At 44.5% G+C, this 20407-nt stretch overlaps 1 protein-coding gene across 1 annotated transcript; it reads right to left on the bottom strand.

Moving 5' to 3' along the window:
• Positions 1-940: 940 nt before the first annotated feature.
• Positions 941-19019, bottom strand: LOC147418552 (protein TIFY 6B-like). Its single transcript, XM_086506600.1, has 7 exons — positions 18883-19019; positions 18549-18729; positions 2279-2426; positions 2102-2192; positions 1720-1999; positions 1497-1554; positions 941-1342 (listed from the first exon to the last, which is right to left on the bottom strand). Exons 2-7 carry the CDS (start codon positions 18667-18669, stop codon positions 1156-1158), a joined length of 885 nt encoding a protein of 294 aa, XP_086362726.1. The 5' UTR covers positions 18670-18729; positions 18883-19019; the 3' UTR covers positions 941-1155.
• Between the last annotated feature and the right edge of the window lie 1388 nt (positions 19020-20407).

The following is a 20407-nucleotide window of genomic DNA, read 5'->3' as shown; positions in this document are numbered from 1 at the left end:
ATGCGGATCAACATGAATATGAAAAAGGGATACAAAGTGAAAGCTTTAAGCAGACACGGGAGATCAAGTCAATGTTGTCAGTTACTCAACTTATCTCAAGGCAACTACTCAATCACTTTGAGTACTCTCGAGCCACTACCAAAGGCTATAACAAACAAATCACTCCAACACTAGGAAAAAATAGCTTAAATATTTTGGTTCATTGATTTTCTGCCCGCATACCTTCATATGTATTGCGCTTGAACACATGAATGATGACCTAATACTAGGGGTTCTCTGGATGAGAACCTACAAAGCAGTACAAGATTGGGATGCCCGAATGTCCAGAAAGAACCATTGATGTGTCGCACATTGTAATAAAATCCTATTCAAAAATCAATCTAGTGCCATTATCATATATTATCACAGATCACAAAAGCAGCTTCTGTCATTACAGTTAGATAATTAAGACTTGTGATAGCCTGATTAAGCCCGGCTTGCCATAGCACAACTATTGTAATTGGAGATTGTAAATTAATGGCACAAGAAATACCTCCTCACCAGGTGCACTCCATACCTGATCACCTTTCCAGCGATAACATGACAGCAGTTAACAGAAAAACTCATAGCAGTGTCATAAAATACATATCCAGCCTGACAAAGACGTGCACACGAAATGATGACTAGCAGATATGAAGGAAGCAATTTTGAAGGGGTTCTACATTTTGGGGCATTAGACTAGAAGCATACAAAGCTGTTCACTGTAAGGAACAAGACCATACTTGTAGTCGATGTAAGCACAAGTTTAGCAAAACTTCATTTAAGAACCTTACACAATTCCTTTTGGTGAGCCAATTTTTAATATTTTTACGCTTAATATAGATGGGATTTGAATTTCCTCTTTCTCTCAACCAGCATTCTTGAGTTTCAAAGCGGCAAAAATAGGGTGTGAGCACCTATGTACCAACCACAACTTTTGTTTCACCATTTGTACCTTGAAAATCGTGTATTAGAACATGTGGGCATCCTCGCTATCAAGGAAGCAAATACATCAGTATACAAGTTGGGAGACAAAAAAACTAAGAAATGTTTGTTGAGTTATAAGCATTGGCTGACTCCAAGGAGGATATTAGCTTCGGATGTTCATTTCTTGTTAGGGAAATGCAAATTCTTGTGTTACTCTTTTGCAACAAAGTCATTAGAAGACATGTTGTTCTGCTCTTGCATATGATAAACCATAGTGGGCCTTGTAAAATACTGGCCATAGAGCTCGGACAAAGCCGCATTTTGTAAGAGGCCGACAATTTGTTCCCGCTGTGCAGGGGCCATCTGCTTCTTGTAGTATGGAGACATCATTTGCATCCTGGAACCATTATTATTCAGAATATGAAAAATCTCTTTACAACCTTCAAGATGAAAAACTAAGCAATAAAGCTAGGCAAAAGCTACAGGGCTTTTGCTTAAGAGCTCTTGCCCTACACAGAGCTTCAGAAAGTAAGTAAAGAAGAGCAAGCTACCTCTCTTTGCGCTCTTCTAAGAACCGAGCCAGTGATGCCTTCCGAGCTAGGGGCAGAGCTGTAGGTATAAACAGCACATTAAGTTCCCACTTCACTAGATTACCATTCAAACAAATCACTCTAAACCAAGGAAGATAGGTGATGAAAAAGTGAACCTAAATGCAAACAATGTCACATCGATCCAGAATACATCCAATACACAGCAATTGTTTCACAAACGTACCCCTAGGAACCACAGGCTGTAAGCTCGTCCCTGTCGAGGGGGTATTTGGTGTTGCGCAATCGAATGCTTTGTTATCAGGTGGCGGGCCATTTTGACTAGCTTGATCAGCTGAAAAATGGATAGGAGCCCCCATCTGAGCATTGAAACAGCCGTTTTCTGCGGCTGTTGTAGCCTGGCAGAACCCTGGAGCGACCATAGTATGAGTAACTCCAAATGGTGGAGTCGACACATTTGGAGGCAACGAGTCACCTTTCGCAGCCAGATGCATGATTGCCTCAGCCTGTAAAGTGAAACCAATAAGAGAATAAGATGCTACCATGAATTGAAGAAGCCTGTGAGGTAGCCTACACAAAAACTTGATGCAAAGCAAACAAAACCTCACCCTGTCAACAGAAATGTTGCTGTACACATTCACATGGCCTCCATAGAATATGGTAAGCTGCATGGAGCTTGGCTTGGCATTGGCTTCAATCCTGAAGCTTTAAGAAAAAGCCATCAGTACTTAACCCTCGGAAAAGACCACATTGACAGAAAAACATGTCATGTAAGCTGTCCGCACCTTGCCCTGTTGGAAACCATCCCCGGCCATTGTTTAGTGTATGACAAGCGAACGGTTTCCGCACTCCCCTCCAGGTATCTATCATCTAGCTTCTTTCTTGCAGAGAGACTGTGCTCAATGGCTCTGTTTACCATAGGATACTTCGCTCCTGCAAACACGCCCACAATCTTATCAGATAACACTTCACAACTTACATGAAATGCCATTGTTGGATTGTTTTAGAAAGTAACCCTGAAATATAGGCTTGCTGATCATACTAGATTGTCAAGAACACATCTAACCATTGTTGGATTGTTTTAGAAAGTAACCCTGAAATATAGGCTTGCTGATCATACTAGATTGTCAAGAAGAACACATCTAACGCTCATGAGGTTCATACATAAAACTCCACCATATCACATCTATTTTGAAAACCTTCTTTTAAAATATAAATTTTTCTGTGTAAAAAACATATGCTTCTTCCATTCAAGCGGTAAGACACACGTAGAAAGCTGGTTCTTATAATCCCTTTCAGTGCTAGGTTTCTTACTTATGAGCAGGTCACTAGTGACATGCCTATTTTTATTCCTGGGAGCAACTCACACAATGGAGGCCCAAAGTCATCACTACAAACTAAGCCCAAACAGTACACTGATAAGCACAGTCATACCTATGAAATTTACAGAATCTTCAGTTAAAATCAGTTTCCATTCTCGACCAGAGAACCCAGAGAGTTGTATATATACTTAAAAAACGCAGGTGCACTTTCCAAGTGCAATTTATAGACTCAAAGACCGCACTACGGAAGCCCAAAGTCATCACTACAAACTAACACTGGTAAGCACGGTCATATCTATAAAATTTATAAAATCTTTACATTAAATCAGTTTCCAACTCAACCAGAAAACCCAGAGAGTTGTATATATGGTAAGAAAAACACAGGTGCACCTTCCAAGTGCAATTTATAGACTCAAAGACAACATCCACAAGACATTATCGCAATTGGCGTAATGACTAACTACTACAATGTCCCACTAAGCCATCATTATCCGTCAAAGTAGAGGTCGGGAGAAAAAGAGACTGTGACCTCCAATACCTGGCCGTTCTGTGCTGGGCACCACCTCAGGAGCTGTAATATTCTCCAAGGCTTGACAACCAATGCATGCCACATCAGCAGCCATCAACATCTCCATGGCTTGCCACCTCAGCAGCCGTCAGGAAGAATTTGTGGTAAGACAGTTATAAAGATTGTTTTGCAGATGAACTTCCAAATGAACTCCCACCTCCTCAACCTGAGGATCATACAATTGATTTGATCCTAGAAAGTTCTCCTCCAAATCAGCCCCCTTATCGAGTTAGTCTAATGCAGCAAGAGGAAATTCTCAAGCAGGTTAACGGACTTTTGGAGAAGGGCTTAATAAGACCTAGTACTTCTCCATATTGTTCACCTGTCTTGCTAGTACAGAAAAAGGATGGCACATTCCGCATGTGCATAGACTATAGATCTCTAAACAAGATCACAATCAAGAATCAATTTCCAATCCCTCGGATTGACGACATTCTTGACAAGTTACAAGGAGCAAGTGTTTTTAGTCGTATAGACTTGAAGAGCGGTTACCATCAAATCCGCATAGCTCCTCAGGATGTGCATAAGACTTCATTTAGAACAACCTTCGGGTTGTATGAATTCTTAGTGATGCCTTTTGGACTCACTAATGCACCAACCACATTCAACAGAATGATGGATAGAATCTTCCACTCATATAGAAGCTTCACAGGCGTTTTCTTTGATGACGTCTTAATCTTCTCAGAGACGGAAGACGAACACTATAAGCATCTCGCCTTAGTGTTTGAAGAATTACGCAAACACAAATTATTTGTGAATGCTAAGAAGAGTGAGTTCTTTCTAAAAGAAATCCACTATTTGGGCCATATAGTATCTCACAATCAGGTGAGAATGGACCCTGATAAGATTCAAGCAGTTGTAGAATGGCCTATGCCAACTACAGTACATGATGTACGAAGTTTTCTTGGCCTTTTTTTTTATTATCGGCGTTTCATTCGAGCATTTGCCGCGATAGCAGCTCTAGCAGGTCTCCTCCATGACCTGACAAAGAAGCGGATTCCATTCCATTGGGGGTCTGGACAAAAACAAGCTTTCGAAAAGCTTAAGTATCTACTCAGTCACGGACCTGTTCTCACCGTCCCTGATCTTTCGAGGTATACTGCGATCCATCTGGAGATTGTGTAGGAGCAGTTTTGAACCAAGAGGGTCACGCGATAGCCTATGAAAGTCGGCGCCTTAGAGATGCAGAGTTGCATGTTTCCATATACGAGAAAGAGTTAATGGAAGTAATTCATGCTCTTTCCATTTGGAAACACTATCTGTTAGGAGCTTATTTTATTATCAAGACAGATCATCAAAGTCTTCGCTACTTTCTCACACACAGAAAGTTATCAGAAAAGCAGATGAGATGGGTCAACTTTCTTTCAGTGTTCCATTTTCACATTTTACATACTTCTGGAACGAAGACTACAGTTGCAGATGCTCTCTCCAGGCGTCCAAAGATCAATGCACTAACAACAATTTATCATGAGGAACTAGAATCTCTCAGCGAGATATATCCTCAAGATCCAGACTTCGCCACAATTTGGGCAGATCTTCAAGTTGGTCACTCAAGGCCACCTTATTCCATTAGGGATAATACACTCTATCGTCAACAAGCAATATGCATAGATCAGCCCTTACGACAGAAGGTGATGGATGAAGCACATAATTCTCCTTATGCCGGGCATCGGGGAATTGCTTCCACCACTAGTTCCCTCGAAAGGTATTTCTTTTGGCCAACACTCCGTACGGACATTGAAAAACATGTACGTGAGTGTTGAGTCTGCCAAAAAGTAAAATATGATAGACATAAAATTTATGGCAAGCTTCACCCGCTCCCTGTGCTTAACACGCCATGGGAAAGTATTGCCGTGGATTTTATTACGGATCTTCCTCGATCCAAGAATGGAAATGATGCAATCTGGACTATAGTAGACAGATTCAGTAAGCAAGCACATTTTCTTCCAGTAAAGAAGACGATCAAAGCTGATCACATGGCTAGAATATTTCTAGCTCAGATTTTTAAACACTATGGATTGCCAAAGACTATTGTCAGCGATAGAGCTCCCCGCATGATTAGTCTATTTTGGCAGGCATTGTTTGAAAACTTGGGAACTAAGCTTGACTTTTCATCAGCTTATCATCCTCAAACAGATGGTCAAAGCGAAATCGCTAATGCCACTATTTTAGATATCCTCAAGTGCTATGTTTCGGACCGACAATCCGAATGGGAACAGTACTTACCAATAGTTGAGTTTGCGTATAATAATACCATATATTCCTCAACTGGTAAAGCTCCCTTCGAAATTATTTATGGGAAGACACTCTTACTTCCTATTATGGTTACCAAAGAAAACATCTTCGCCGCAGATGAATTTGTGCGCAATATTGATATTGCCCATCAACAAGTAGAGCACGTGATTCTTCGTACTCAAGAGCAAAAGAAGAGAAAAGCAGACAAGCACAGAAGAAATCTCAATCTAGAAAAAGGATAATATGTCCTGCTTCGGTTTGAGAAAGCTAGATTGAAAAAGCGGGTCGGAAAAGGGAAAGTTGTCAAACTTTCTCATAGATTTTACGGCCCTTTCAAAATTACAGATAAAGTCAATGACGTGACTTTCAGATTGGATTTGCCTTTTGTCACAAAGTGATGACGTGGCGGACAACAGAAACCCTAATTTCTGCCAGAAACCCTAAAATTCCTGCAAACCCTAATTTCTGCCAAAAACCCTAATTTCCGGAAATCGCGGAGGCGGATTATATAAAAAATATATATTTTTATTTTTTTTTTGGAAAATGATGAGCGACGCGAATTTTGCTTTTGCTTTTTTTTTCTATAAAAAAAAGAGAAAAGACTCTCTAAGAGAGAGAGAGAACTGATGCTTTTGATTTTAAAAGCTTTTGGGGCTCTGCTCTTGGGCATCCCTTGTAACCTTTAAATTAGTGGTGAGGGCCTCACTTCTCAGAGCATCTGGACACAGAGTCTGAGAGTGAAACCCTACCGCTCTCTTGTACTTTGATGATTGATTAATATAAAAAGAAATACCGAAAGGGGCGCCAGTCTTTGGGGCCAATATCTCTAGGCACGGAACTCCGCCGGGCCAGTGCAAATCTATTGTGATCTGTGAATTGTTTTGAAGTGGTTATTTGGTGCTGTCGCGGTTGATTCTTGACTTGGAGTGTCCAAGTTTGTTACAGTGGTATCAGAGCACGGCCGATTTCTCTTCTACGGGAAATCCGATCCCCGAATTTTTTTCCGCGGCACCTATGGCTTCAGGCAATGATCAGTCGACTCCCTCTGCATCTGGAGATGCGGGCTGGGATCACAGCGAAGATTCAGGCAGAGAGTATGGCCCGCCTCGGCCTACTCAGGCGGAGCAAACAGAGATGGAGTGTCGTCAATTGATCGGCGATGCAACAAAGATGATGCTCAATTTTGCCAAGGACCCGAAGATGGCAAAATATATGAACCAGACCTCTTTGGAAGAGGTACAGACGGAGTGGAAGAGAACCACAACACCACTCCCGAAACCCGCTCTCAAGAAACCTTCTGCCTCCAAGAAATATACGGAGAAGGAACTGGAGAACGTGGTTGATGCACGGATTGCTCAGCTTTTTGACACGCAAAAGAAAGCCAAAAAGCACGGCAAAAAGCAGAAGAAAGGCACTGACTTCCCGGGCTATTTGGGTCGTCGGTTGACATTTGACAAGGCAAAGAAACGGAAGAAGCGTGTTCGATTTGAAGGAGTACCCAGTTCTTCTTCTTCTTCTTCTGACAGTTCTTCTAGCTCCTCGGATTAGAGCGAAGAAGACAGAAAAAAGCAAAAAGCGAAGCAAGACACAAAGCTTCGGAACGGGCAAGAAAAAGGCAAAGAAGGCTACATCTTGCCCAGAGACTAACAGTTCTACTGAGGACTCGTCTACAGACAGCTCAGATTCCGATGACGGAAAGTTTTATGCGAACAAGAAGAATTTTTACAAAGCCAACCAGTATGACTTTCTCGAAGATAAAAGCAAGAAAGTCCGAGAGTTTAAGGAAGGTGGCCACTCGATCAAGTTTGATACTTTTCAGGATACTCAAATGCTTCGAAGGCTGTGTCTTTTATACAGCAGTTTGACATCGCTTTCGCGGGAGGACGCTATTCAGAGCACTCCAAGATTCGGAGAGCTGCCTCTTACTTTAAGGGGAATGCTCATACTTGGTGGTCCACGCTTCTATTAAGCAAGACTGTGCCAGTTACATGGCTGAAATTCAAGAGGCTTTTTATTTCTTCTTGGTTGACTCAAGAGTTTGAGCAAGATATACGAGCTGCTTGGAACCATCTCCGGATGACCAAGAGCGATACAGTGAATTCTTATTGTGAAAGATTCTGGAGCTCTTTTCTACCCACCTCTTCATTCAAGAAGATCTCGTTCAGAGAACAGATTGAGCGGTTTACCTTGGGTCTACCTACAAAGATCCGAGATCACTGCTTGGAACAGAAGTCAGCTTCTATTCAGGAGTTGATGAGTCATGCGAAGCGGGGCTTTGCCATTCACTCTGGCAGTCTGACCTACCCCACAGATGAGGCCATGACACAACGAGCCGAAGACTTCTGGGAATGAAAGTAGAATGAAAAAGAGCAACCCAGAGAAAAAAAAAAAGGATGCACGACCCAAGCTTACTCCTGAGGAGAGAGCTCGCTTCATCAGAGAGGGGAAGTGCTTTGGATGCGGGGAACATGGACATATTTCCGCGAAGTGCCCTGATAAGGCACAGAAAGAACAGAATGATAAAGACGACGACAGGTCTGAGAGTTCGAGAGCAGCTGAGGAATGTGGCAGAAAAGGCAGATAGAAAAGTAGATAGAAAAGTAGAACTGGTACCACATGGCGTGGGACTTGCACCGAATCAAATGAATGAAAGTACAAACTTTGCCGTTTTTTTTAGGGCAAAGTGAAGGATCAGGAAGCTCTTTTGAAGGAGCCAAGGCCAACTTCTTTTCACTTGGAATTGGCGGCTCGATTTGGAACTACGCCCGACAGACTGACGCCACAGGCGGAGGTAGTTCGACTGGCACCCGGATGGGATGTTGCCATTACACCGAGCATTGGCAAACTTCATTTGCAATGACAGGGGTGTTCAGGGCACGTGAGTGACGTTCTACTCGGGATCCCTTGGTACCACAAGAACTACGCCGTGGTTGACTACCGGGCCGAGAAAGCGACTTTGATAAATGAAGGGCTTAGAGATTGTACTTGATGAACTTCAGTTTTCTTACTCATTCTTTTGGGAGAACTGAACGATGGATAAAGGTTGAATATGTTTTGACCTGAAGAAAAGAACGCCAAGATTTTTTATTTTTATTTTTTTCTCCACGCTCATGCCGATTGCTTTTGAGAGGGCTTGAAGATCATACCATTGATCTGATATCTGGAAGCACGCCACCGAATCGGCCACCTTATTGTGTGAGCCGAGTACAGAATGAAAAGATTATGAACTCAGTGAAAGACGGATCTTGGAGAATGTGCATCGATTATAGCACTCTCAACGAAATCACCATCAAGAACAGATTTCCGATTCCTAGGATCGATGATATACTCGACAGGTTACAGGGATCCTCGTGCTTTAGCAGGATTGACTTGAAGAGTGGATACCATCAGATCAGGATAGCGCCAGGAGATGTCTACAAGACAGCTTTTCGGACGACTTTTGGGTTATTTGAGTTTTTGGTGATGCCTTTTGGCTTAACCAATGCTCCTGCGACATTTAACCGGATGATGGATAGGATTTTTCGAGAGTACAGGCTATTTGTTGGCACTTTCTTTGACGACATCATTGTTTTCTCGAAGAATGAGGCAGAACACAGAGATCATCTGCTTCAAGTCTTTCAGGCATTACGAGATCACACATTAGTGATTAATGCTAAGAAAAGTGAATTTTTCCTACCAGAGATACACTTTTTGGGACACATTGTGTCAACAGCAGGAGTGCAAATGAAGCCAGCCAAGATAGAGACTATCCGTGATTGGCCCGATTTGAGGAATGTCCATGAAGCTAGAAGCTTCTTGGGACTGTGTTCGTACTACAGGCGGTTCATACGAAAGTTTGCAGAGGTTGCTTCCCCTTTGCATACCTTGACACAGAAAGGAGTACCTTTTTCGTGGGGACCCACAGAGGTGACTGCCTTTCGGACATTGAAAGAGAAATTGACTACGAGACCTATTTTGACTTTGCCGGACTTGCAGAAGTCATTTGAAGTATATTGTGATGCTTGTGGTCGTAGTCTGGGTGCGGTCTTGATGCAAGAAGGCCATGTCATAGCTTACGAGAGCCGTTTGTTCTCTAGGCCGGAGATGACAGCACAGATTTATGAGAAAGAGCTTTTGGCGGTTATCCATGCTCTTACTCAGTGGCGGCATTACCTACTCGGAGCGGATTTTACTGTCTTTACAGACCATCAGAGATTGCGCTACTTCTTGTCACAGAAGCAACTTTCGGAAAAGCAGATGCGGTGGGTGAACATCTTGTCACAGTTCCACTTCCAGATTGTCCATGTGCAGGGACAGAAGAATGTGGTGGCAGATACTTTGTCTCGGAAACCGTTGGTTCTGGCTATTTCCGCGATACATCATAGGAGCTTCGAGGATATGGTCGATCAGTGTGCCACAGATACAGATTTTGCAGATATTTTCACACGGATACAGGATGGGGAGACAGTAGCTGGATACTCCCTTCGGGAAGGCTACTTGATGAAAAAGACTATGTTGTGCGTTACACAGCCGTTGAGGAAAAAGGTTATGATTGATTGCCACTGTCCACCTTTTACGGGTCACCGCGGCATTGCTACCACCATGAAAGGGGTAGAGAGAGATTTCTTTTGGCGGAGACTGAAGAAGGATATGGAAGAGTTTGTGCGCAGTTGCTTGGTATGCCAGAAGGTCAAGTTTGACAGGCATAAGGCACAAGGATTGTTACAGCCTTTACCCATACCCACCCGCCCCTGGGAAAATATTGAAATGGATTTCATTTTTTGATCTCCCGAGAATACAGAATGATCACGATGATTTTCCGATTACATGGCACGTCTGAGACGATTGTCTCCGACAGAGACCCCAGATTTATGAGTTTGTTTTGGAAGGCAATTTGGGAGAACATTGGCACGCGGTTGCAGTTCTCGTCATCGTTCCACTTGCAGACTGACGGGCAATTTGAGATTGCCAATTCAGTGATTTTAGATTTATTGAAGTCTTGTATCTCGCATCAGAAGACTCAATGGGAAAAGAACTTACCTTTGGTGGAATTGGCCTACAATAACACCATACACTCTTCGACGGGGAAGACGCCATGTGAGATTGTTGAAACTGCTGCGAAGGTTCCATCCTTCCTGAGCACGAAAGATTAGAAATTTGAAGCGGATGAATATTCGCGAGATTTGGATACGGCTTTTGCCAAGGTTCGCGAGACTTTGCAAGAGTCTCAAGAACGACAGAAAAAGGCAGCGGATCGCCATCGTCGCGACTGGAAACTGAAGGAGGATGATTGGGTGCTCTTACTTTTGAGAAGGCACGCCTAAGAAAGAAAAAGGGAAAGGAGAGGCTTTTTCCAAAGCTTAGTATGTGATACTACGGACCTTTCCAGATTACTGACAAGATAAATGATGTCTCCTTCCGATTGAAACTGCCAGATACTTGGAGGATTCACAATGCATTGCATGTGAGTCTCTTGAACCCTGTTAAGGGTGATGTGCCTGATGATGTTAAGGGTGATGTGCCTGATGATGGGGAGCCTGATGAGCAACCCGAAGTGGAAGAAAACGAGGAGATCCTTGTTCCTGAACAGATTTTGGCACATAACGATACGAAGAAAGGTAAAGTCCGAAGGCGGTTCTTGGTTTAGTTCAAGAACTTTCCTGCATTTGATGCGAAGTGGATGGAGGAGGACCTAGCAGATACTCCTCGGATTGTGAAACTTTACCTCGATGTTTTGGTTTAGCATAGTCTACTCCAAACGGAACCCAGAAACTCAGCTTGGCCGAAGATCTGGTGCAGTGGGATGCACAAGAGGGGAGTTACTCCGCTCCTTTGTCAACAGATGCCTCGATTTTGATACTAAAGTCACTGATGTCTCTTTGAGCTTCAGGGATACTGAGAGCTGACAATATTCTGCTGGATGACTTTATGAAATGGAATTCCTGATTATGATAATGATTTGTTCTTGACTTCTTGTGAGTGCAGGAACTGATAGCCGAAATGACTGCAGCATTTTGGTCTGATTGATCTCGAATAGACATGGTTGCAATAGGGGTTAGTCAATCGGACATCGATGAGGTCCCGATTGGACCTAGATGTGATTGCTAGCTACATTGCCGATAAATCATGGTCTAAGATCCGAATGAATGTTGAATGTCATGTGATGTCCTGTGATGTCTGGTGATGTCCAGTGATGTCGTGTGATGTGACTGTCGATTTTGTACATGTGCTAGATGTGCGTTCCTAGTACGTAGGTACTAACAGTCAGTGTCTGCTAAGACAGTTTATGGCTTTTGTCAGTTTTGCAGGCGTAATCGCGGTCGATTACAATGCATTCAAGAGGAGGGTATGTCACAAAGTGATGACGTGACGGACAGCAGAAACCCTAATTTCTGCCAAAAACCCTAAAATTCCTGCAAACCCTAATTTCTGCCAAAAACCCTAATTTCCGGAAATCGCGGAGGCGGATTATTAAAAATATATATTTTTTTTATTTTTTTTTGGAAAATGATGAGCGACACAAATTTTGCTTTTGCTTTTTTTTCTATAAAAAAAAGAGAAAAGACTCTCTAAGAGAGAGAGAGAACTGATGCTTTTGATTTTAAAAGCTTTTGGGGCTCTGCTTTTGGGCATCCCTTGTAACCTTTAAATTAGTGGTGAGGGCCTCACTTCTCAGAGCATCTGGACGCAGAGTCTGAGAGTGAAACCCTACCGCTCTCTTGTACTTTGATGATTGATTAATATAAAAAGAAATACCGAAAGGGGCGCCAATCTTTGGGGCCAATATCTCTAGGCACGGAACTCCGCCGGGCCAGTGCAAATCTATTGTGATCTGTGAATTGTTTTGAAGTGGTTATTTGGTGCTGTCGCGGTTGATTCTTGACTTGTGGAGTGTCCAAGTTTGTTACACCTTCTCACTGGCGCATCCATAATGCTTTTCATGTCAGTCTCCTTCGACCATATGTTGGACCTCCTCCAGTGCGCCAGTACAAGAAGATCCTCCAGAAGTCGAAGAGACTGAGGAAATCCTTCAACTTGAACAGATAATACACCACTCGGAGAGACAACTCAAGTCGGGGAGTCTACATCAAAAGTATTTAGTCAAGTTCAAGAATTACACTCCTTTAGATGCAAAGTGGATGACTGAGTCCGATCTTAAGGACTACCCAGACATCTTGCACAGTTATGTTGACGCTCTACAGTTGAGGTCAACTGTTTAGAACCAAGAGGGATGTAACTATGTCAGACTTTGTAAATAATTAATTTATTTACGAGAAAAGAATTATCTAATTAGTTGTGTGCACATCAGAATAGATCTAGCAGTTTCTGGGGCCTCAAGTGCGCCCAAGTTTGGGCCAGAGCACCTCAAGGAGACCCTAGCAGAAAAATACCCTGAAGCCCTAGTGATTGGGAAATCGGGTCTTCAATAAAGGGGTAGATAGTAGCCTTAGATTTCAGGCTCAGAAAATTACGCGCGCTAGTGTAAGCTCAGGAATGAGATGGGGTCCTTAAGACTATTAACCGTAAGGCTTGATTATTTTACGGCCTTAGGATAAGTTAGTTAAAAAGTATTCTTAAATAATTTGCACTGGACCAAATGGCCGGACAAGTGCGAACAGGTAATGCCAGAGCATTGCTGACACGGCAATGCGCTAGGGAGCAGCTAACGTTTTCATTTGTTGCATCTGTGTGCAGTTGTGCACTTAATTGCACATTTCATTAACTAGCATAGGATTTTTAAAGTCAAAAGTTGAATGGTTTTTAAATTTTAAAGTAAGTGTGCCACTTGGCACACTTTCCCATGCAATCTCTCTCTCTCTCTCTCTCTCTCTCTCTTCATGCTAGCGCCCCCTCTTTTGGGAGGCTATAAGAGAGCAGCCCCTCCCCCTCTTGCCAGGTTGGTAGTGCACTTCCCCCCCCCCCCCCCCCCCCCCCCCCCCCCCCCAAGTTGTCCTCCTCTACACAGTGAAGCTCTCCATTGAAGCTTGAGAGCAACACCTTGTGGTGTATGTGGAGCCTCTGAGCACCCATCACCTAGAACAAGGCCTCTCAAGGTTGCTTGCAGCTTTGGGAGAAGTTTCATCGCGTATAGTAGAAAACTCTCTTTCTCCCTTGTCTAGCTGCTGCAAATTCCCTGTTTTCGGCCCCTAATCACTTGTATTAGGGTAAATTTCAGCAAAGTCTTAATAGAATCTTATTCCCCACTACCTACTCTACACATACACCAAGTTTGGAGCATTTCCTTCGCGAAAAGGACCTCCAATTTGGCATTGGAACACGCTCAGGTAACAATTTCTGGTTATGTGCAGAAAATTACAGCAAGCGTATGTGTGTGTGTTTTGCATGTTTCTGTGATTGGTTAATTGCAGGAATGATTACGTCCAAAGTGGCACAGTTAGCGGAAGATAGACCCTCATTCGTGAGAGCTTCCGATGAGTTTTGTGGAAGGTAGACTCTCCCCTATGAGAGCTTCCCAAAATCTCGCAGAAGAGGATAGATCCTCTCAGTAGTCAGAGAGCAGTTCTTCTACTCTCTCAGTCAGAAGCAGAAAAAGGCCAAGAAAGAATAGAGAATGGGCTTTTGCCCCGTTCCCGTGCTTGTAAAGATTCTCCCTTAGTAATAAAGATATTCTCTTTATGGGGGGGGACCAGCGCATCTTCTGGTCCCCAATGAAGTGTCAAGCTTTCTCTCTCTCTCTAATTCTCTTGAGTATTTAAAGTGCAATTAAACGTCATTTTACGCTTCCGTATTTTTGTGACAACAGGGATACGTGCAGCTGGGCAAGCAGGTTTCAGGAGAGGCTTTTCTACTCTTGACCATATCTTGACACTCAGAGCCATCATTGAGGAGGGTAGATCACATGGGAGACGGATCTATTGTAGCTTTGTGGACTTCCGCAAAGCATTTGACATAGTACCCAGAGCTAGATTGATGCACAGATTACAGGGGATGGGAGTACCCATAGAGCTCATCTGGGGGATCATGGCTTTGTACAGGTCAGTGGGGCATGTACGCACCTCAGAGGGTCTGTCCGCACTGGTTCACTCCACTATTGGTGTGCAGCAGGGCTGCCCGCTCTCTCCTACTCTATTTGGTATGTATGTGGATGAGGTTGTTGACTACATTGAGAGAGATGGTGATAGAGGTGCACAGCTGGCAGGGACATGGATTCCACTATTGCTCTATGCTGATGATATTGTGTTGATCTCCGACTCTCCAAAGGGGATGCAACGTCATTTGGATGCTTTGCATAGATTTGCCCACGAAAGTGGTTTGTCGGTCAACCTTGTTAAAACCAAGGTCATGGTATTTAATACCACCCCACAGTGGATCAGGAGGTCAACGCCCGCATTCACGTACGGCCAGGAGACAATGGAGTATACAGATGCTTACACTTACCTTGGAGTGGTTTTTAGTGGACCAACATTTTCACTGAGGAGAGCAGCAGAGACTAGACTGACCAAAGCCCATGCAGCATTGGGCAGATTGGAGAGGATGTGCTCACAGGTTCAGTTTCAGGAGCCTCAGACGAAGCTCTGGCTATTTGACACTTTAGTGGCGTCTGCATTGCTCTATGGAGTTGAGATATGGGGATCTTCATTGGATCATCACGGGAGGACAGGTCGCACTGATGGGTGGGGGGACATGGAGAAGCCTGTGGTCTCTATGATCTCGCGGCTCATTAGAGCCAAGGCTTCAGTACCACGTGCCATTATCCGAGCAAAGCTAGCTGCTCCCCCACTGGTAGTCGAGGCGCTTATCAGATCTGTCTCCTTCATACACCGCATGTGGGAACTTCCCAGAGACAGATATGCCCCTTGAGTCCTCTCGACAGTTAGCCATTGCAGGGAGATACATCATGCTGGTATGGTGAAATGACATCATGGTTTCAGGCGCATGGGTTCAGCATAGACAGATTGCCTCCCTTCCAGTACTCATTAGAGGCACCCTCTCTGATTCTTACACAGTCCGAGATCACCAGGCTCATCCGACAGGACCTGGTTCAGCTAGACATCAGGAGGACATGGATACAACCAGCACAAGAGCTGGGCACGAAGATGGCTTTCTACAGAGAGCATCTTCTCCAGCTTACAGAGGACGCTTTTGTGACGAGGCCTAGATACATGGACACTCACTTGTCTCATGGGATACGATGTGCTATTGGCCAGATACGCACATCTTCACACCAGCTGCGGATCGAGACTGGGAGATACAGTGGAGTACCAGCAGAGGCCAGGACATGCCCCCTGTGTGGCATAGAGCCAGAGACAGAGTTGCACTACACATGCCACTGCCCCGTCTACTACGAGATACGAGGCCGCTTCCACTGCTTGTTTAGAGAGGGCTTTGGACCACTCTCCAGAGTCATAAAGTATGAGGATCAGAGATGCTTGGGTTTGTTTCTACTCGAGCTGCGTTGACACAGAGAGAGCCTGATGAGAGGAGAGGCTAGCCAGTCTCAGAGACACATCACAAACTTCTTTAGAGCAGACACTGGACACCCGGAGGAGCTACTACCACAGCAGAGCTCGTCGCCTCACACCAGAGGCACACTGATCGACCGGGCGACCGAGCAATCGAGCTGGGGAGATCCACACGCCCACGATTGCGGAGGACTACACAGCACCGACGAAGGCTGCATCAAAGGATTCGGATCACTTTGGCCCGACATGCACGACGCCCGGTCAGACTACTGACCATGGAGGAGATTGATGAGATCCGCCAACCACCGATGCTGGATATCTAGTGATTTAGCTACCCCAGCTAGCTGCTCTGCCCCGTTCACACCTAGCAGTCCAGGATTCCATAGTATATTTGTTTTGTCATTTTGTTACTTTGACTTTGTATCAGATCCACCACATTGTAACTTTTTGGTCTCATAGGTCACTTTGGCCTTTTGAAGACGTTAATATAACATTTCATTTCACTTCTCTCTCTCACACACACACACACAGCACCTTCACTCACAGTTCACATTCTCTCTTGTTTTGGTCTATTGCACAATCTCTCATAAAGTAGAGGGGGGCTCTCTCTCCCCTTCAATAAAAGGAACCTTGGGCATGAACTGAGCACTCATCCTGAGCATACGCCATCATTCACTTCCGCTACACATTACACTTTATCATGCATAACTTGGACAACAACTATCACATCCCTATTCACTTTCCCTACATCTTCAAGGACCATTCCCTACTCAATCAAGGTCGGGGGTCGGGGGCCAAGCCGTCCCATCTACTGGTCTATCCTCACCGGAATCCATGGCTGCACCGTTAGATGTTTGACAGATCGCCATCCGTAAAAATAGCAGCCCAAGCTCCGATGGCAACGCACCACATCAACGATAGGAATAGGCTGGTGTACTAAACCTGGTGCAAACTATGGCTGCAAGGCTGTCAATGGCCCTGGTGGCACCTCATGATTGGCCCCTAACGACCATTCCTTGCAATGCCTACTCCCCCATGGCTGTCGGCCTCTACCGATCACCAAGGGGTCACAAGCACTACAAGGAATGCTCACCAAGGGACCATTCCCTACAACATCAAGGTCGTTCCTGCTAGCCGTTCCTGGCAAGATGAGGGCATGGAACTATCAAATTGCTAACACCTCACCATCTATAAGGTGTACAGCCTGCAAGCCAATAATATTAAGTCAGCGCACCCAAATTGCTGAGGTGTCCAACTAGAATCTTAGCCTGCAAGCTAACATTACTATTCCAAGTCAGCACACGGAGGAATGCATGGATGTGTCGCCACCTCAGCACTCAGAATGCCATTTGCCCTACCTAATTTTCTTAATGTCATGTCAAAGTCACTTATTAATAAATGACTTAAGTGACTCTTGGTATGCCTATATGCTTAAGTGGCTGTCCTATGCAAGTGAGGGTATGCAACTATTGCCTGCCGGATCATGCACACGTCCTTCTAGAGGCTCACAAAGTGCCAGGCTAAATCCTAAGCTATCTAAAATTGGCACTAGCCTGTAGCAGTAGCTTGTCCACGTGGCTCAAGTGCAATGCGCACGTGACAAGGTGTGCACACCTCAGCTGCCAGAATGACTCTTGCAGCACCAGTTATTCCACAACGTGCGTAGCATCAGCTCCCGCTACTGGCTGCTCACCACCTACAAAGTCAGCATACCAATGACAACCGAAATCAGAGCAGCCTGTATACCATTGTCAACCACAAGCCCTGCTTCATTGTTGATCCCCCCGACGCTTGGCAACCGGAACCCTTCTCCCATAATATGTGCTCCCACCATGGCCATTCCAATCGCCATGCGGCAACACATATTACGGGGAATCGTCCTTTGCTGGTCACATTTCTTGAGCAGTCTTACAACTAAATGGCAAGAAGCCAACACACAAGAGAAAATAAGTTTGGACGTGTTCACAAGCACAAAAAGATCAATTAAAAATCATAGGTCGGGCTTAAAATTTCTTCTCTAAAATTCTCAATTCACCTCCGTGTACTTTCCTGGGCAATTCTTCCCAAACAAAAGCACAAAAATTCTTGCACACTAAAATAAAGAGGCCAGTTGTTTTACTCTTGTTCAGAACATCCATTACACTACTTTCCTGCCCAAAACTTCCTACATAACAGCCGGAAAATTCAAGAGGAAGGGAATAAGAAGGCCCTCCTTTCATGCCAAGCACGGATGTTGAATGCATTCAAGTGGGATGTGTCCATGAAATTGACATTGTGAAAATACAAATTACGCATGGCTCTAAGTAGTGCACATGTCAGAGCACTAAAGGTATGTCATACTTCGAGTCTCACATGGATGGAACACGCTTCATTGTGCAAACTCGCCAAGCACCATATAGTCATATCAAAGATGCCAAGAAAAGGCCCATCCTATGTGGACTGTCACATGCACGATTATCATCCCCCTGATTAACCAATAGAAGCATGGTGTAAAAGCAGAAATATGCTAAAATTGTGGCAAGCTAACCTGTGGTGTCCATGATGGAAGAGGAGAGGAAGCCCAGAAGAGAACAATTTGGTTCTTCGTGTGTACCACACTCACCCTCTGCTGGATTGGCGAGCTTTCCTAGCCCCAGAAAATCCCTCATGATGGGCTGCTGCTGCTGCTGAGCTTCGAGAACCCTCAGATCTGGAAATCAAAACCTGATCTGCGCGGAAAAGGAGAGCATGAAAGCTATCTGCACAGAAGCGGGGGAGCCTAGAAGGAAAGAAGAAACGCGGTCTGGAAAAGGTGTGTAAATATGTATCTATGCGAAGTACAGAGGTGTGTACGTCTGTGCGTGCGTATGTCACGGACTCACGGTGTGTGTCGCGAATAGCTCAGGTGAGCCGACTAGGTCCGGGTGGAGAGACAAATACTCCACAGTCGGCATCCACGAGTAAATTGCAAGCGAAGGAGAGGACTCACGGTCACCTAGTCCCGATTCCCGATTGCACCCGTCGGCGCTATCGTGATTCCAGCCTCTACTAGACTTCTTTCGCCCACCTGCAAGTTGCCAGGTTGCCACCATCACACCGGCTCACCGGCGCTGTCCTTTGCTCGACTTTAGCACGTGATCATTTCTGCACATGGCAAAAAAGATACTGTTCCAATTTGTAGCCATTCGGACGTCATTCCTATGCGCTTGCCAACCCTAAGGGCCAATTTGTAGCCATTCGGAAGTCATTCCTATGCGCTTGCCAACCCTAAGGGCTCGGTCGCCTATAGCTGTGTTGCAGCTCTCCTATCCGGTTTGCAAGTCACCCCATCACACCATCATTGTAGTGAAATCGTTGGTCAAATTGTTTTGCCAGACGGTCTGAAATCGGGAGAGCTCCATGGGCATGGCGGCTGCACATTCTCGCCCATGATAACCAGAGATCTGATGGAATCCCATGATTTTTGAGAGAATGCATCCAAAAAATTTCGCCTCTCTAGGTGACATGACTCGCGATGATGGCAACCTTCTCTCTCTAAGCTACCGACTAGTTACTTGCTACATAGCAGGATAACACTCCACGTAACCAGGTCCTGACCAAAGGAATTAAGGGCACACTTGAAAGTTTGCCGATTTTTAGGTCACAATATTAAAAATTTGTCGATTTCTACATTAAAACTTAAAAATATTTACAGTTTTTGTCAAGGCAATCTCATAATCCAGCGAGGATTTTGTAAACTCTAGCTAGTTAAAAATACACTTAACCCCGGTTTTTTCAAACTAATTTTGTGGGCAGTTCATCTCACTCGAGATCTGTGCAAATCGATGTCGAATGTCGATCCCATCTCTCTAGCCACATTAAAGACCCCATGTGATATAGCGTTATGGGCCTCCCGCCCAATTTTTTTGTCAACCAATCCAATGTATAAAGAATCTACTTAGATTGCCTTCACATTGCGTTCCAAACTATGTTATAAATTACCTCCTCCCCCCTCCACTAATTTCACCTCTTTGTGCAACTACAATCAAAGACCCCCCAGCCACTTGTGTGTATGCATGAGACAAAGCATGTCACATTAGTCCCATCCCTCTCTCTTTTATGATTCCCATCCCTCCCTCTTTTACTATTACTCCCCTACTAGTACGGCCGGCCGTCTTCGGCGGCCTCTCCCTCTTTATCGCGTGCAAAGGGGCTTGTTTTTATTTTGGACTTTAGCTTTCAAGTCGCAGATTGGGACACGTGTAAAGGGCTCTCCCTTCCGCCATATTATGTTAGTAGATGTGTGGGGATACCTTAGTGCATGTAAATTTTTTAATAAGTTTTTGGCTTTCTAAAAGAAACCCTTAGTGTTAGGCTGGGTTAGGGGGACTTTCATAGTTTTCAATGTATGATGGAGACTTACCTTTC

This window comes from Adiantum capillus-veneris, chromosome 30 (assembly GCF_014529385.1).
Source record: "Adiantum capillus-veneris isolate H3 chromosome 30, ASM1452938v2, whole genome shotgun sequence".
Taxonomy (NCBI): Eukaryota; Viridiplantae; Streptophyta; class Polypodiopsida; order Polypodiales; family Pteridaceae; genus Adiantum; species Adiantum capillus-veneris.
This window is presented reverse-complemented; position numbering and strand designations above follow the sequence as displayed.

What these genes read in the sequence shown, in the direction of transcription:
- LOC147418552 (XM_086506600.1), bottom strand. Translation starts at nt 18,669, where the DNA reads ATGAGGGATTTTCTGGGGCTAGGAAAGCTCGCCAATCCAGCAGAGGGT. An exon ending in ATGGTTTCCAACAGGGCAAG is followed by an intron (nt 2,193 to 2,278) that starts GTGCGGACAGCT and finishes TTAAAGCTTCAG; the next exon opens with GATTGAAGCCAATGCCAAGC. An exon ending in GCAACATTTCTGTTGACAGG is followed by an intron (nt 2,000 to 2,101) that starts GTGAGGTTTTGT and finishes TTCACTTTACAG; the next exon opens with GCTGAGGCAATCATGCATCT.